The following is an 18,356-nucleotide window of genomic DNA, read 5'->3' as shown; positions in this document are numbered from 1 at the left end:
CACCTGCATCTTTCTCATCTTCCAATTTGGGAAGGGGAAAGAGCCAAGAAAGTCTGCCCATGTCCCTTTGAAAGGCACATCCCCCCCAACAGCACTTCTATTTACATCTAATGAAACATAAATTAGATACTTGGTCCCCCTAAGCTTCAAGGGAAGCTGACAAAGGTAATTTTTAAGTGGGTGACCACCCAGATCACTCAGGATCCATTTTACCTGTTTGGTGTACCCATCCCCAAACTGCTCTGGTGACAGCTACTAAGAACTCACACCTGCATCATTCTCAGGAGGTTCACCTTTGGGAACATGGAGTCTCATTACAGGAGGTGACAAGGAGCTGCATTCCTCTTCCGATCCTTCCGGTCATCTTGGCATCCAGTGTGCCCAATGATTTAGTGGCACCAGGGCACAAAAGCCCAGCTCCTGTGCCTTAACACTGGAAGAATTCTCTAGTATTACACTGATCCCAGAATTATGCTGAGCATAGACTTCACCTATCATCACTTTCTTACTAAACTTCTTCCCCTTTCCTATGCTGCTTCCTTCACACTCATACAGGTTTCCCCTGAAAATAACCCTCTTAAGTGTTTGAACATGAATCCCTGTTTCAGAATTTGCTTCTAGAGAAATGATCCAGTGGGTGCTGGAGCTGGCGTGTACCAGTTCACGAGAGCCACTTGTTAATCTGCAACAATTTTGTGAGCTAGTTGTTTAAAATTACTATTATTATTAAAAATTAAAGTATAAAACCTACAGTTAAAGAAATTACATTAAAAACAAAGGTAATAACTAATCAAAATCCATCACTTTTTCATTATTTTACTGTATTTACCTGTGCTCTTGAGGTTATGTCTACTGTAGCTATATGGTAGAAATTCTGTATAATGGTGCACATCTCTTCCCAACTCCAGACTCAATAATGTCATGTTAATAGCTTGAAATCAGCCTGGATGGAAGTATTTCTATCACAGAAATGTGCAAATGTTACAGATCAGGACTTTTTGTCCCTACAGAGCAACTTGTTAAAAAATTTTCAGGCACCTTATGAGAATTACCTAAGGCATCAGGTCATTGCATAAGACTTCTACTGTTATGAAAGGGGAAGAGAATGGACATTGGGGCTAATTAGAATGCCACATTAGCCTATTTTTGTTAAAAGCTGAGGCAAAAGTTTCATACAGTGAAATACACAGATCTTAAATGCATGATTTAATGCTTTAATGAATATATGGGACCCTGTAACCACCATCTCAATCAAGATATAGAAAATTCTGGAGTTCCCTGATGGTCCAGTGGTTAAGAATCTGCCTGCCAATGGGGACACGGGTTTGATCCCTGGTCTGGGAAGATTCCACATACCACAGGGCAACTAAGCCCATGCACCACAACTACTAAACCTGTGATCTAGAGCCCTCGAGCTGCAACTAATGAAGCCAGCATGCCTAGAGCCCAAGCTCTGCAACGAGAGAAGCCACCACAAATAAGAAGCCCGTACACCACAGCCTAGAGAGTACCCCCCAACACACACACTCACCACAACTAAAGAAAGCCTGCTTGCAGCAATGAAGACCCAGTGCAGCCAAAAAAATATTTTTTTTTAATTTTTTTTTCAAAAAAATATTAAGTAAATAAATAATCTTAAAAAGAGAAATAGAACATGTCAAATCCCCAGAGAGTGTCTCTGTGCCCTCTTTAAATCCATCACAGGCAACTGCTGGTCACCTGTTCTGCTTGTTTGGTCTTCACATAAGTGGAATCAGAATACTGCACTCTTTCAGGTCTGACTTCTTTCACCCAACATAATGTTTTTGAATTTCATTCATGTTCCTGTAGATAGCGGTCCTTTATTCTCTTTTATTGCCAAGTAGTATTTCAGTGACTATCATTTATCTGTTGACAGACATTTGAGTTGTTTCCAGATTTGAGCTATTATGAATAAAGATGCTATGAAGATTCGCAAGTCTTTGACTACACATTGTTGCTTCTTTCTTCTAGTCTGTGGCTTTTATTTTCATTTTCTTAACACTGTCTTTGAAAGAACAGATTTTCATTTTTATGAAATCCAATTTCTTTTTTTCCTAAATGATTCATGCTTTTCCTGTCCTATATAAAGAATCTTTGCCTACTCAAGGGTCACAAAGATTCTTCTTCCAAGTTTCTTACATTTAGTTCTATAATCCATTTTGAGTTAATTTTTCTATATAATGCAAGGTAAGGATTGAGGTGCTTTATTTTTTATTTCGTATAGGAATGTCCCATTGTTCCAGTACCATTTGTAAAAATAAAACTATCCTATCTCCAGGTGAGTTATCTTCGCATCTTTTTAAAAATCAACTGGCCATATAAATGTGGATCTATTTCTTAACTCTCTATTATGTTCCCTTGATCTATATATCTGCCCTTATGCCAATTACCACATTGTCTTGATTACTATCCCTATATATTAAGTCTTGACATCCTGTAGTTCTTTATTTTGGTTATTCTAGGCCCTTTGCTTTTCCACATCTATTTTAGAATCAACTTCTCAATTGCTACAACAAAAGCTCAGGCTTGAAAAACATGAAATTTTTTCAAATTTGGAAGTATCACACTACCAAATTTCAAGACTAACTACAAAGCTATAGTAACTAGGACACTGTGAAGTTAGCATAAGAATATACAAATAGATAAGGAATTGAACAGAGTCCAAAAATAGATGCACATATATACTGTCAATTAATTTTTCATAAAGCACCAATGCAAATCAATGTGAAAATAAATGTATTTTCAACAAATGGTACTGGTATTGGATAAACATTAGAGAAAATAAAACCTTGTTCCCTATCTCACACTGCATCCCAATATCTAATAAACCTCAGACTTAACTGTAAAAGCTAAAATTATAAAGCTTAGGGAGAAAAAAATAGAAGAAAAATCTTTGCAACTTCTAGTTAAAAAGTGAAAAAAGGCAAGCCACAGAGTTAGGAACCAACAATAAAAAGATAAGCATCTTGATTTAAAATGAGCAAAAGAATTAGAAAGATGATTCACAAAAGAAGATATACATACAAGCAATAGTACAGGAAAATGCACTCAATATCATTAGTTACAGGGAAATGCAAACCAAAACCTCAGTGAGAGACCACTTCATACCTGTTAGAACTGGCAATCTTCACCAAGTACTGATGAGGGAGGATATGGACCAAGCGGAACCACCATTTATTGCTAGCAGGAGTATCAGTTCAGTTCAGTTGCTCGGTCATGTCTGACTCTTTGTGACCCCATGGACTGCAGCACACCAGGCTTCCCTGTCCATCACCAACTCCCGGAGCTTGCTCAAACTCATGTCCATTGAGTCGGTGATGCCATCCAACCATCTCATCCTCTGTTGTCCCCTTCTCCTCCCACCTTCAATCTTGCCCAGTATCAGGCTCTTTTCCAATGAGTTAGTTCTTTGCATCAGTTCAGTTCAGTCACTCAGTCATGTCCAAGTCTTTGCAGCCCCATGGACTGTAGAACGCCAGGCCTCCCTGTCCATCACCAACTTCTGGAGTTTACCCAAATTCATGTCCATTGAGTCGGTAATGCCATCCAACATTCTCATCCTCTGTTGTCCCTTTCTTCTCCTGCCTCAAGAGTACACCATAGCTCAAAAGCATCAATTTAAAAAAAAAAAAGCATCAATTTCTTGGTGCTCAGCTTTCTTCATGAGCCAACTCTCACATCCATACATGACTACTGGAAAAACCATAGCTTCAACTAGACAGATCTTTGTCAGCAAAGAAATGTCTCTGCTTTTTAATATGCTGTCTAGGTTGGTCATAGCTTTTCTTCCAAGGAGCAAGTGTCTTTTAATTTCATGGCCACAGTCACCATCTGCAGTGATTTTGGAGCCCAAGAAAATAAAATCTATCACTGTTTCCACTGTTTTCCCATCTATTTGCCATGATGTGATGGGACTGAATTCCATAATCTTGGTTTTTTGAATGTTGAGTTTTAAGCCAACTTTTTCACTCTCCTCTTTCACTTTCATCAAGAGGCTCTTTAGTTCTTCTTCACTTTCTGCCATAAGGGTGGTATCATCTGCATATTTGAAGTTATTGATGTTTCTCCTGGCAATCTTGATTCCAGCTTGTGCCTCATCCAACCTGGCATTTTGCATGATGTACTCTGCATATAAGTTAAATAAGCAGAGTGATAGTAATATAGCCTTGACATACTCTTTTCCCAATCTGAAACCAGTCCATTGTTCCATGTTCAGTTCTAACTGTTACTTCTTGACCTGTATATAGATTTCTCAGGAGACAGGTAAGGTGGTCTGATATTCCCATCTTTTTAAGAATTTTCCACAGTTTGTCGTGATCAACACAGTCAAAGGCTTTGGTGTAGTCAATGAAGCAGAAGTAGATGTTTTTCTGGAATTCTCTTGCTTTTTCTATGTTCCAATGGATGTTGGCAATTTGATCTCTGGTCCCTCTGCCTTTTCTAAATCCAGCTGGAACATCTGGAAGTTTTCAGTTCACATACTATTGAAGCCTAGCTTGGAGAATTTTCAGCATTACTTTGCTAATGTGTGAAATGAATACAGTTGTGTGATAGTTTGAACATTCTTTGGCATTTCCTTTCTTTGGGATTGGAATGACCTGAACTTTTCCAGTCCTGTGGCCACTGCTCAGTTTTCCAAATTTGCTGGCATATTGAGTGCAGCACTTTTACAGCATCGTCTTTTAGTATTTGAAATAGCTCAACCGGAATTCCATCACCTCCACTAGCTTTGTTTGTAGTGATGCTTCCTAAGGCCCACTTGACTTCACACTCCAGGATATCCTGCTCTAGGTGAGTGATCACACCATCGTGGTTATCTGGGTCATGAAGACCTTCTTTGTATAATTCTTCTGTGTATTCTTGCCACCTCTTCTTAATATCTTCTGCTTCTGTTAGGTTCATACCATTTTAGTCCTTTATTGTGCCCATCTTTGCACGAAATGTTCCCTTGGTATCTCTAATTTTCCTGAAGAGATCTCTAGTCTTTCCCATTCTATTTTTCCTCTATTTCTTTGCACTGATCACTGAGGAAGGCTTTCTTATCTCTCCTTGCTGTTCTTTGGAACTCTGCATTTAAATGGGTATATCTTTCCTTTTCTCCTTTACCTTTTGTTACTCTTCCTTTCTCAGCTATTTGTAAGCCTCAGACAACCATTTTGCCTTTTTGCATTTCTTTTTCTTGCTGATGGTCTTGATCACGACCTCCTGTAGGTTATGAACCTCTATCCATAGGTCTTCAGGCACTCTGTCTATCAGATCTAATCCCTTGAATCTATTTGTCACTTTCACTGTACAATCATAAAGGATTTGATTTAGGCCATACCTGAATGGGCTAGTGGTTTTCCCTACTTTCTTCAACTTGAATCTGAACTTGGCAATAAGGAGCTCATGATCTGAGCCACAGTCAGCTTCCAGTCTTGTTTTTGCTGATTGTGGAGAGCTTCCCCATCTTTGGCTACAAAGAATATAATCAATCTGATTTCGCTATTGACCATCTGATGATGTCCATGTGTAGAATCATCTCTTGTGTTGTTGGAAGAGAGTGTTTGCTATGACCAGTGCGTTCTCTTCGCAAAACTCTGTTAGCCTTTTCCCTGCTTCATTTTGTACTCCAAAGCCAAAGTTGCCTATTACTCCAGGTATCTCTTAACTTCCTACTTTGGTATTCCAGTCCCCTATGATGAAAAGGACATTTTTTTTTTTGGTGTTATTTCTAGGTCTTGTAGGTCTTCACAGACCTATTTAACTTCAGCCTCTTTACAAATAATTTGGAAAATTCTGGAATTTTCTAATAAAGTTAACCATACATCCATTATATGAATGAGCAATTCCACTCCTATGTTTATTCCCAAAAGAAGCAAAAGCTTATAGGCACAAAAACACTTGTAGCTGAGTGTTTATCAGCACCTTTATTCATAATAGCCTCTAACTAGAAACATCCCAAATGTCCAGCAACAAGAGAATTAATGAACTGTGAAGACTCATGTACTGGATAACTATTTAGCAATAAAAAGGAATCAACTGAAGATACATGTGACAACATGGATTAATCTCAAAAACAGTATGTGGAATTCAATGAAGGCAGTCAAAAGGTACAAACTTCCAGTTATAAGATAAACAAATTCTAGGGATGTAATGTACAACATGCTTAGTATAATTAACAATATTGTATGTTACATATGAAAGATGCAAAGAGAACAAATCATAAGAGTTCTCACAAGGAAAACTCTATTTCTATTTCTTTAATTTTGTGTTTATGAGATGATGGCTGCTCCCCAAACTTAATATGGTAATCATTTCATGATATATGTAAGTCAAATCATTATGCTATATGCCTCAAACTTATACCGTGCTATATGTCAATTATATCTCAATAAAACTGGAAGAAAAAAAGACAAAAGCAGTATGTGGAAGGCAGACCCAAAAGAACACTGACTGTATGATTCCATTAATGTGAGATACAATAACCTGCAAATCTAATGTGACAGTAAACAGAACAAAGCTTATCTCTGGGAAGGGATGATAGAAAGGAATATAAACCAACATCCTGGATTGATGGAAATGTTCTCCATCGTGATTTTGGTGATGTTAACATGGGTATATGTTTGTTAAAACTCATAAAAGAGTACACTGCAATATGTGCATTTTACTATATATAAATTATACCTCAATAAAGAAAATAATAATAGAGAAATGCATTGAGATAATAGTCATTCATCAACATAAACTTCTAAACTTATCAATTTTTAACTATGACTAGAGAAGGAGTGCAGAAGAATTGATTTTGCTTTTGAACTGTGGTGTTGGAGAAGACTCTTGAGAGTTCCTTGGACCGCAAGGAGATCCAACCAGTCCATCCTAGAGGAGATCAGTCCTGGGTGTTCATTGGAAGGACTGATGCTGAAGCTGAAACTCCAATACTTTGGCCACCTCATGTGAAGAGTTGACTCACTGGAAAAGACCCAGATGGTGGGAGGGATTGGGGGCAGGAGGAGAAGGGGATGACAGAGGATGAGATGGCTGGATGGCATCACCGACTCAATGGACATGGGTTTGGGTGGACTCCGGGAGTTGGTGATGGACAGGGAGGCCTGGTGTGCTGCGGTTCATGGGGTTGCAAAGAGTCGGATACAACTGAGTGACTGAACTGAACTGAACTGAGAGAAGGAAGCAACGGCACATAGCAAAGTAGGATTAAAAATAATTTAGTCTAAATAATAAATGATTTTAAAAGCTTATATTCATAACAATCCAGAAATAAAGCTATAATACCAACCGCATTAGTTAAAGTGAGATTTTTCTATGAGTAACTGAAACTGAAGATGATGGGGGCTCAATTAAAAGAGAACTTTATTTCTGTCTTGCATAAAGAGATGTGATGGCAGCTCTATAAATTTCAGAGACTCAAGTTCCTTCTGAATTTCTGTTCTATACCCTTAACATGTTCCTCATGTTCCAAAATTGCTACTCAAGCTCTAGTCACCATGAATATACTCTAGCCAGCAAAGAAGAAAGTGACAAAGGGCTTGTTCTCCTTTCTTTAAAAGGTATCTTTAACACCTTCCAAAATTCATACTCAACATCAATACTTACATTTTATTAACCAGAACTTACTGCCAAACTTAAGATAGGTGGGAAGGTTGGAAATGTATTCTTTATCCTGATACCCCATATGCCCAGAAGGAAGGGTCTGAAAGAAGCCATAAGACCATCAAGTTGACTTTTTTATTCACCTAACTATTCACATGCACCTTCTCCCCATATGCAAAATGCACAATCCCCTCCTAAAGGAAGGCAACCTCAAACTTCATGAAAGAAATCAAGAAACAGTGAAGTGCTCTGCACAATGACAGAGAGGTAATCTGGGACCATATGGTAGTGAGGAAAATGAGCCAGCACAGACACAGGGCGTGTGTGTGTGTGAGTCACTTAGTCATGTCCAACTCTTTGCGACCCATGGACTGTAGCCCACCAGGCTCCACTGCCCAAGGAATTCCCCAGGCAAGAATATTGGGGTGGGCAGCCATTTCCTCCTCCAGGGTATCTTCCCAAACCAGGGATCAAACCCAGGTCTCCTGCATTGTGGCCAGATTCTTTACCATCTGAATCACCAGTAAGCACCCCAAACTGCCCCCTCCCTGAGCCTCAGTGCTGTTCTCCATAGCCTGGCCAAGGCAGTCTGGTGCTTCAGGCTCCATATACCTAGAAGGGGAGCAACAGAAACACAGAAAAGTGGGGTGATGTTTGGGCACAAGCCCTGACCCCTCTCCAGCTTCCAGTCTTCTCTCTCACTTCCCCCTTCCCAGATGCAGTGGCTAGCAAGCTCACCTGCAAAGTTCCCTGCAGAGATGCTAATGGCTATGAGGAACACAGCAGCAGGACCCAACTGCTAAAGCCATCTGTCCACTCACATCACATCACATCACTCCAGGGTTTTAAAAGACCATGAACACTTTCCTAAGCTAAATGTGAGATAAGTTCTTTTCAGTGACCCCAGACCAGTAGAGATGCAGAACACACACAGGACTCTCTAAACATTTATTGGGTTGACATCAGAAATCTCCATACTCCGTAATGCTTCAACACAACTTGGGGTGAGCCTGGATGTGGCCACTGGAGCGCTGGGAAGAGGGTTTCAAGACTGAGTTGACCCCGGAGGGCTTGTGTGGCAGAGGCAGATACTCACAGGTGGATCTACACTGGGAAGCAGGGGACCTTTCCTGAACCCAGATAACTGAGTCAGATGTGGACATGGCAAGGCCTCCTCGCTCTCTCCCAACAATCACCACACAGGCTGGTTTGATAAAAGTGTCATATCTAACACTGCTTCATTGGTGATGACGTCTCTTCTTTGCCAGATGTTCCCCATGATGTGGATGAAGCATCGTGTCCACCCGGCAGGTCGCTATCCATCCAGCTGGGATGCTTTCACCCACTCCTTCCTGCCAAGCAGAGCACGGCCAAGCTGTAGACATGGATGAGGCATGCTCCTGAAGCACCAGGCAGGAAACTTCCAGGGCTTCATGCTCCAGCTCTCTGTCATGTGGATCTCCACAAGATCACTGGATACCAACTGGAATTCAGGAATTGGCACTAAAGTAGGAGTGGGAGGTCAGAGGCAGGGCTAGGTGTAAGACTCAGAAACAGTGGGGAGTGTGAACCAGGGTGATCACAGGGTCACCAGGAGGTCCACGGACACCACACACAGCAATAGGAAGAGGAGCACCACTGGATACAAAGAGGCAGCCTTGTTCACCACTGCAACTAACCAATTAGAGTAGAGGGCAGTCTCCGTATAAACTCCAGGCGTATTGTTACGACCACAGCCAACGCCCCAGCTCACAATCCCTACCTGGACCCATGTGGTATTGAATTGACAGACCAGAGGGCCCCCAGAATCTCCCTGAAAAAGAGAAAGAAATCAAACTTCAGGAATGGAAGAGCACCCACATCAGGGCAAGCTGACTGCACAGCAAGACACTGAGAGACGGGCATCTGTGAGCCTTCCCCAGACATCTGCCAGGCCCAGATTTCTGTGATTATAAGAACTGAGAACTGAAGAGTCAATTGGAAAATTTTAGTATCCTCTGAAGATATTATGACTGGTCATTTCCTATACTACGTGCATGTGTGCTAAGTTGCTTCAGTCCTGTCCGACTCTTTGAGCCCGCCAGGCTCCTCTGTCCATGAGACTCTCCAGGCAAGAATACTGGAGTGGGTTGCCATGCTCTCCTCCAAGGGATCTTCCCAACCCAGGGATCGAACCCAGGTCTCCTGCGGCTGCTGCGCTGCACACAGATTCTCTACCACTGAGCCACCAGGGAAGCCCTCCTATACTACAGTGGCTGTTAAACACTTCAAATACCACCTCTGCACTGAGCCCCTTAATGCGTACACCTAGCCTAAGTTTCTCGAGAGCTCCTGAACATATAGCCAGCTGCCTCCATATATTAAGCTACACTCTCAGGACATCCCACATACTCATCCCAGCTCATGCCAACACTGCACATCCTTTTCCAAAACTGCTCTGGTGCCCCCCACCAACCAGCTCAGTCAGAAACTCAGAGTCCTCTTCAAGCTCTCCCTCGCTGCCATCCTCACGTGCAAGCAGTTACCAAGAACTGATGACGGTGTGTTTGAGATCCCCTCCACCCCTCCGTGAGCCCAGGTCCCGCCTGGGGCTCAGCACCATTGCCCACACGATGAAAAACAAACTCCTGGCCCACAGGCCTGCCTGGACAGGACCAAGAAATGCAGCTCAGCGCCGCAGCCACACATTCTGACTCCAGCCCTACTCTGGCCACACCGGCCTCCTCATTGCTCCAGACCTGAAACCCACTCCCGAAACATGCCCAGTGCTTCAGACCTGGAGCCTCGGACTCACTGCTCCCTCTCCCACCAGTGATGTTCTCCTCTTGCCAGAATCCAGACCCTCATCCTCTGAGACCTGTCCCCTGTCCCCTGCTCAGGAAGGCTGCTCAGGGCACAGGGGAGGCTGTGGGCCCAGGGCTCCTACAGGCACTCCCAGGGGGACCTGGAACTTATGTCTCTGGAGGGCCCACATCTGTATAATAAGATGTAGAAGTCTAGGTGGCAGGGTTGTGAGCTGGGAAACTGAGCTAACGTGGGTGAATGCTCACACTGGCACAGGAAGTGACTATAGAAAGAAATCAATTATAGGAACTACATGGATATCATCATCACCCTCAACTTCACTGCATCCTGGCAGCACCCCCAGGATGTGGGGCTCCTCCCTATTGCAGAAACAGGCCAGGACAGCTCACAGGTATCTTGAGGGGTTCTCCCCTGAATCTCCTTAGTAAAGGCTGAAAGATAAGGTGGGAAATAACCCATGCCCTGTCACTGGGGAACAAGGATACTTTGAGGGGACAACCTCAATACAGAGGTGGCAAGGGACCCATGAACTCACCTGACAAGAATCCATTCCTATACTATTATAGCCACAGATCACTCCTTCTTGTGCTACATCCTTGTTTGTTTGTAGGGCCTTCTGTAGCAGCCCATTACATTCTTCATAGTACATGATATATTGGTCGACCTCCTGGAGAACTTCTGACACAAGTGGGCCTTCTACAAACAAAGAAGAAACTCGGCAGTGGGTAGATCTGCACAGGTGAATGATAAGGCCCCAAACACCTTGAATCCCCCTTGAAGAAGGCATTATAGAGGTTACTTTCTCCATCTGACAATGGAAGAAACCGAAGCCCCAAGCTGACAAGGGGAGAAGAGAAGTTAGGAACCAAACCCATGACAAAATAAGGAAGAACAGATCAGGACAGGAAGAGGCAAGCCTGACCATTGTGAGAAATGATAACCAAGCATCTGTCACTCTGCGTATTAATAGTAATCATGAAAGGCATCCTGTACATCAGCAAAGGGTCTTTACTTTAAAGCAGAATCACAGATGCTCAGACAAGGAGCACCCGAAAGCAACAATCCAGGCTCTTTCCAGAGATAAGAGGCCCTACAGCCTCACCAACAGGGGTTTTCTGGCTTTGCCAAGACCTCCAAGGATAGGAAGTTTCCTACGCACCAAGGCAAGTACTTCCAGCAACAGACGGCTCTGACTGGCAGACAACTCATCACGCCCTGAGTAGAAGTTAACCCTGGAGAGAACTCCAGAGGAACCGGTTCTGTCCCCAAGGAACCTAAAAATACCCCCAAACCAGTCAGGTACACTTCTCCACAAATCTGCAGAAGGAGACTTCGCCCATGTATTTCTTCTTCAGAGAACAGCTCTGGTTCCCAGGACTGGTGCCTTTCATAAATGGCTGGCATCAAATATTTGTGTTGCAACAAAAGATTTCAATCAATTTCTGGGCTCCAGCCATTTGGGAACCATTAACCTGGCTGCCCCCTTGTCCACCTGCCAGGCGGTCAGCCTCCTCCCACCCAGCCACTTTAGTGTTGTTGCTTCCTCCAGGGATACGGCTGCCCCCCTCTACCCAAGGTTACTACCTTCCTCACAGTCTCACCAAATTCTTGCTTCCTTCCCCATCCGGTCACCCAGCACCTGGTCCCAGCTTGCACACGGAAAGTCTTCTCAGGGATGCATATAGGCTGGATAAGGCCAGTGAAATTTACAGGGTAGCGGAGCCGGAGAAGAGCAATGTCATTTTTAATGGTTCCACTTGTTGAGAACTGAGGGTGAATGACGAAGTGGCTGACAGGGACCACCAACCCTGAAACTACACCCTGGAGATCCCGATCTCCCATCATGACACTGTACTGGCGACGGCTGTGGAAGAGAACATGTCCCTCATAGAGACCCCGGGAAGCATCCTTCGGGCCTTTCCACACACATCAGCGGTTTCCCAAACGGGCCCCAACCTCCCTCACCACTCTCTCCATGCCCCTTTCCCCAAAAACCCTCCTAATGCCTCTCAAAATTGATTCGCTACAACTGGTTTTGATCATCAAATTAGCATTCCTGGTAACAAGACTACCAAAATGCAGAATCTGTCCCATTTTGCTTGTGTGGGCTTTGGTTTGGTTTGGGTTTTCTATCAACTTGCAGGGCAATAGAAACTAAAGGGTGTCTGAGGAGGGCAGGACTCTCGCATCTCCGCTGTTATTACTCACCTTAGCATGCAGTGGGCCGCAGTCAGCACCCACTTCTCTGTGACGAGGGAAGCTCCGCACACATGTCTGTCACGGACCCTCAGGCTCACTTGCCAGGGCCATTTCCCTTCCTCGCTGTCCTGTCCTCCCAAGATTTTCAGGAACACTCGACCGCACGCTGGGGTGAGGACAGGGTGGCAAGGAGAACCTCTGAGAAACAGGCCCTGACTCCCGGGAGCCTCCGAGACAGCCAAGAAGGCCAAGTCCTCCTAGGCTCCAGGGTAGCGCTTCCAAATCCGCAGGCCTTGGATCCGCACACGAGGCGCACCCCCCGCCCTCGGGTTCCACAGCAGGGCTGCGCTCATTCAGACCCCAATCCCCCCAAGCTCCTGGGGAGCAGCAGCTCCCACCCTGGCGCCTCAGCCCGCCCCTCCGGACGCCCAGCGCAGAGAGTCACCTAAGCTAAACTCCGCCAGCTTGGGGACTTCTGAAGTGCCTCCGGGGGGTGGCTGGACCGCCGTGGGGTTCTTCATGCCACCTCCCGAGGTAGCTGGAGGGGGCAAGGGCGTCGCCGACCCGTCCTCCGAGGCCTCCGTGAGCCAGGGTTGAAGGAGCAGAAGCCAGACTAGGAGGCTGTGGAGGCCGCCCGGGGACGCCATGGGCTCCGTGACAGCCTCAGCGCTCTGCGGCGCCCCCTCGCGGCCGGCAGGTGAGTAGCGGCATGGGGACCACGGCGCATCACTGCGCTTCAAGCCGGCCTGAGAGCGCAAAGTCACACTCTCGCTCTCAGATCCTCAGGCTAGATTGTCTCCACCCAGAAATCAGCCCAAGACCGAAGGGCTAGAGTCCATCTGAGGAGACTGTCCTTGCTAGGGGCCTGCCAATTTAATGTTTTTGAATTGTGGTGCTGGAGAAGACTCTTGAGAGTCCCCTGGACAACAAGGAGGTCAAACCAGTCAATTCTAAGGGAAATCAACACTGAACACTCATTGGAAGGGCTGCTGCTGAAGCTGAAGGTCCAATACTTCGGCCACCTGATGTAAACAACTGACTCGCTGGAAAAGACCCTGATGCTGGGAAAGATTGATGACAAAAGGAGAGGAGGGCAACAGAGGATGGATGCTTGGATGGCATCACCGATTCAAGGGACATGAACTTGGGCGAACTCTGGGAGATAGTGAGGAAGGGAGGCCTGTCATGCTGTAGTCCATGGGGTCACAAGGAGTTGGACATCACTTAGCGAGTCAACAACAACAACTTAAAGGCAGGTGCTTCCTGACACCCCTGCCCTTCTTGATGTGGTACCTGGCCTGGAGCTGGGGAGGATGAGCAGTCTAGGAATTTGCTGAGGAGCCTTAATTCTCCATAATAGTTCCTCAAGGCAGAGCTCATTCACCAGACCTAGACTTGGAGGTAGGGGGACTGCAGATGAAGTGGGTTGGACAAAGGACCTGGCTGCCATGCTCTTTCCATCATGGGGATACCTTTTAAAATGAGCATCCAGCAAAGATACCTGTGGGTCAATCCATTCTTATTAGCTCTATGTCCCTGATGTCCATTTGTCTTTGTTGCTTAAGTGCTTCTACCAGGCCTCCGCCTCTCTGGGTTTCATTATTCCTGTCGAAGTCAGGGGGAAAAACAACAATACTAATGTTTGAGTTTCAGTACTTCCCACTTTTCCCCAGCCAAAAGAGGATTGCCAGTTACAATGTTTTTGAGGATGTAGGTGTTCCTCTCACAATTTATTTTCAATGTCTTCTTGAGGGGGTTATCTAAATCTCTCTCTCTCTCTCTCTCTCTCTCTCTCTCTGCATTTCTCTCTCAACATTAAGCCAGGAAATTTCTAGCAAATCAACTTCCTTTTGTACAGTCCACTACTGCATTCAGGTTTAAGATAACCCAATAAACAGGTATCCATAGAATCATTCCTACTTGCCTGAACCACCAAACTGAATTCCAAATTTCTAGCAAGTGTGCTCTTCATAAATTTGGTCCCAGCCCTACCCAATCAAGAATCCCTCAAATCCAATCGTATACATATACCCCTTGTTTGTTCCAACGTAGATCAGCAAAATCTTGCAGTTCTTTTTGTAGGGAAGCCTTCTACCCTGGGTTATACTTTGCCCCTGTCCTAGAACATGCTGGGATCTTACACTAGTTATTAGGTCTAGAAGCAGTGAAGACTGGGGTGGTATAGGCAGAGAATTGGTGTGCCCTTATTATGTAATTTACTCACATGAAGTCATTACAGTGTCTCTAAGGCAGAGAGACCAGCCTTATCAAATGGGAGGAGGCGCTGTTTCTGTTAGCAAGAGAGGTTCACTGTGGCTGGGGGTCAGGGTGTCCTAAATCTATCCAACTGTATACCCCCTTGTAAATTTTCAGGGTCTCACTCCCAAATCTATGGCCTAACTTTTTCATAAGAGTGCTGATGAATCTCTTAATTCAGTTTATGTTGAAATTCAGCAAACCCAAAAATCATGAGGCCTAAACCCCGTGCTCCACAACGAGAAGCCACTGCACTGAGAAGCCCACTCGGCACAACTGGAGAAAGCCCATGTGCAGCAATGAAGACGCAGTGCAACCAAAACTAAATTAATTAAAAGTCAGAAAAACCAACTGCAAATTTTCTATTAATGGTGAACTACAATCATATTTTATGTGTTTCATCGTTTTGTTGGTTGTTGTTTTTTTTTTTTTTTTTTTGGCCACATGGCACGTGGCATCTTACCTTACGTCCCCAACCAAGGATGGAACTCGCCCCCCTGTACTGGAAGTGCAGAGTCTTAACCACTGGACCACCAGAGAAGCCCCTATACATTTCATTTTAAGAGTGCATTTCATGCAGAGAAGTGTCACCAAATGCTGCTATTAACCCATGAACATATGGCTTGGCGCAAAAAAATTTTCACTTGAAAGGTATTCATTGAGTTCTTTTGGATTCTTCTCCTGTCATTTGCCTTTTATCCTGTCATTACATTGCAAATTAATCACTTCATTGAAGTTTAGGTGGAAGCCACTCAATGACCATGTTAAGTAGATTTTTGAAATATGTAAATCACCTTTGCACTGACATTGAGGTACAAAAACTGCTTCTGGAACAGTAACCGAGAGCTCAGAAAATAAATCTACTGCAAATGTGTGTGGAAATGCCTATCTTACATCTTGTTTTAGCTTTGGACAGCACAGGGACTTTATAAAGTAGCTAGATACAACTTGTGATTCAAAAAATGTTACTTATCATCAAAGTGATTTACCACAGTACAGATAGTAATGGGCTTCCCAGGTGGCACAATGGTAAAGAATGCACCTGCCAATGCAGGAGACAGGAAACACAGGTTCAATCCCTGGGTAGGGAAGATCCCCTGGAGTAGGAAATGGCAACCCACTCCAGTATTTTTCCCTGGAAAATTCGATGGACAGAGAACCCTGGTGAGCTACAGTCCATAGGGTCGCAAAGAACTGGACACAACTGAGCAACAGCACACACACACAGATAACAACAAAAAATTAATAAAGGATTGGGAAATACTGTTACAAGGTACTTGCACTACCTAAAAAACTAATACCATTATTTGAAAGAAGAGGACTTATCTAAAGATAGTCACTGTAAACTCAAGGGAAACTAAAAAAAACGTAAATAACTATAAGTAAGACAACAGCGGGGCTTCCCTGATGGCTCAGTGGTAAAGAATCTGTCTGCAATGCAGGGAACATGGATTTGATACATGGCTCCAGAAGATTCCCTAGAGGAGGAAATGGCAACCCACTCCAGGATTCTTCCCTGAGAAATTCCATGGACAGAGAAGCCTGACTGGCTTACAGTCCATGGGGTTGGAAAGAGGTAGACATGATTGAGTGAGTGAGCGTGAGCATGAAGACAACAGTGAGGGAAACACAGAAGCATAAAAAATACTCCATTAATGTAAAGAAAAGGAGAAAGAGAGGAAAAGAGAAAGAAGAGACAGGAGAAATAGAAAAAAGCAAGCAAGATGGTAGATTTTAATCCAACAATAACAGTCCTTACACCAAAGGTAAATGAATCTATTAGATTAAATTAGTAGTTTTATTAATTCATGTTCACGTTGTATTATATGAATTAAGACAGACTGTTGAGATTTTTTTTTAAAAGCACAACTATTTATCCACGTTAAATATAGACAAGTTATAGGGGAAAGTATAGAATATAATACATAATGCAAACACTAATCAAAAGAAGAAATGGCTAGACTACTATCAGGTAAAGTCAAGATAAGAACAAAGAATATTGTCAGGGATAAATAAAGACATTAATTGCATAATGATAAAATCTAAATATGCTAGGATCCTAAATGGAGCTAGTAACAAATCTTCAAAATTTACAGAGCAAGGGCAAAAAAAGACATTATGACCACAATTAGAATTTGGAACTTTAACATGTCTTTCATAATTGATTAAAAAAAAGTATACAGAGAATTAGTAAGCATATATAAGATCTGCAAAACACTATCAGTGAATTAGACCTAATTGACATTTACAGAATACTCTATCCTAACAACAGAATATACCTTTTTTTGAGTGCACATGTAGCATACACCAAAATAGAGCATATTATGGATCATTAAACAAATGGCAGCAAATTCAAAAGAATTAAAATTGTACAAAATATGTCTTAAGATTATAACAGTATTAAGCTAGAAACCAATAATAGAAAAATATCTAGAAAATTGCCAAATGTTTAGACAGATATTAAAACTTTTTGTACTTCCAGAATGGCTGCATGAGGAACTTGAGTGATTCTTTCTTTAGAGAGCAAGCTATTTATAGCTGGTGAAAATTATTAGAAAAATAACTATTTAAGTGCTCTGGAAATTGGCCTGAGAGGACACAGAAAATTGAGAAATATTTATGCAAGAAAATCTAAAAAATCTTGGTGAGAACGAAGAGTTCTTGGCAAGAGTCTGTGGGATGTGAGCCATGACCGGCTCCCATCCCCACTCCTTAGCTGCATATTATGGAACTCTGCTCTGGGCAAGTGGCCAAGTCAACGGGGTCTCCCTCTCTCCCAACAATGGTTTCACGTAGATAGCTGTGTCTTTCACTCTCCCAAGACCAACTGCAGAAGCTCTATTCTAGCAGGCACAACTAAGAGAACCAGAGCTTTCTTCCCTCACTTAACTCCTACTCAGAGCAGAAGCTCTACTCCAGGCAAAGCAGGCCAAGAATCCTGGGTTTTCAATGGCCCCCTCCCAGCTCCCTCCCAGAGCAGAGATTCCACGCCGGAGCAAGGGAGATACCATCTCACTCTCCAGTGCCCACTCCTGGAACAGGAGTTTCACTCCAGGAGAAGCAGGCTGCCATCCGCTTCCTTAGCTCTGCTGCAATAGCTCAAACATCCTGCCCAGGAGAATAGGCAGGCTGAAAGAAGTGCTCTGTGACTCTGGTTGAAATAACTGAATTTATTATCTGGAACAGAGGGTGGAGAAATTCATGCCTAATGGAGTTGTTAAGAACAAAAGAGATCTTCCTGGTAAGCAGTTTAGAGAGTGTCAGTAGCTCCATGATGCTAGCGACAGACTAACAGCAGATTAACCAGAAGAAAACCAGTAAAAGAGGGGGCCAAGAAGAGTTCTCCTGGAAGCACACTCATCCCTGGGGGTCTAAAACACTATGTATGAGGTACTGTGGCAAAAAAATAAAATAAAATAAAACACTGTGTATGCGCTACTGCTGCTGCTGCTGCTAAGTCACTGCAGTCGTGTCCGACTCTGTGC

At 43.6% G+C, this 18,356-nt stretch overlaps 1 protein-coding gene across 1 annotated transcript; it reads right to left on the bottom strand.

Moving 5' to 3' along the window:
* Positions 1–8,554: 8,554 nt before the first annotated feature.
* Positions 8,555–15,141, bottom strand: LOC133046011 (putative serine protease 42). Its single transcript, XM_061128783.1, has 5 exons — positions 13,061–15,141; positions 12,625–12,781; positions 12,018–12,280; positions 10,952–11,109; positions 8,555–9,424 (listed from the first exon to the last, which is right to left on the bottom strand). Exons 1-5 carry the CDS (start codon positions 13,260–13,262, stop codon positions 9,191–9,193), a joined length of 1,014 nt encoding a protein of 337 aa, XP_060984766.1. The 5' UTR covers positions 13,263–15,141; the 3' UTR covers positions 8,555–9,190.
* Positions 15,142–18,356: the final 3,215 nt, after the last annotated feature.

Source organism: Dama dama, chromosome 24 (assembly GCF_033118175.1).
Source record: "Dama dama isolate Ldn47 chromosome 24, ASM3311817v1, whole genome shotgun sequence".
Classification (NCBI taxonomy): domain Eukaryota; kingdom Metazoa; phylum Chordata; class Mammalia; order Artiodactyla; family Cervidae; genus Dama; species Dama dama.
The sequence above is the reverse complement of the archived record's forward strand: the minus strand, read 5'-3'. Positions and strand labels throughout refer to the sequence as shown.

Bases quoted from the DNA above. Each gene is read 5' to 3' on its own strand.
- LOC133046011 (XM_061128783.1), bottom strand. From the start codon at position 13,262: ATGGCGTCCCCGGGCGGCCTCCACAGCCTCCTAGTCTGGCTTCTGCTC. The intron at 12,281-12,624 runs GTGAGTAATAAC...TCTCTTCCACAG, and splicing joins GCGGCCCACTGCATGCTAAG to CCGTCGCCAGTACAGTGTCA. The intron at 9,425-10,951 runs GTGAGTTCATGG...TCTCTTTTTCAG, and splicing joins TAGGAATGGATTCTTGTCAG to GGAGATTCTGGGGGCCCTCT.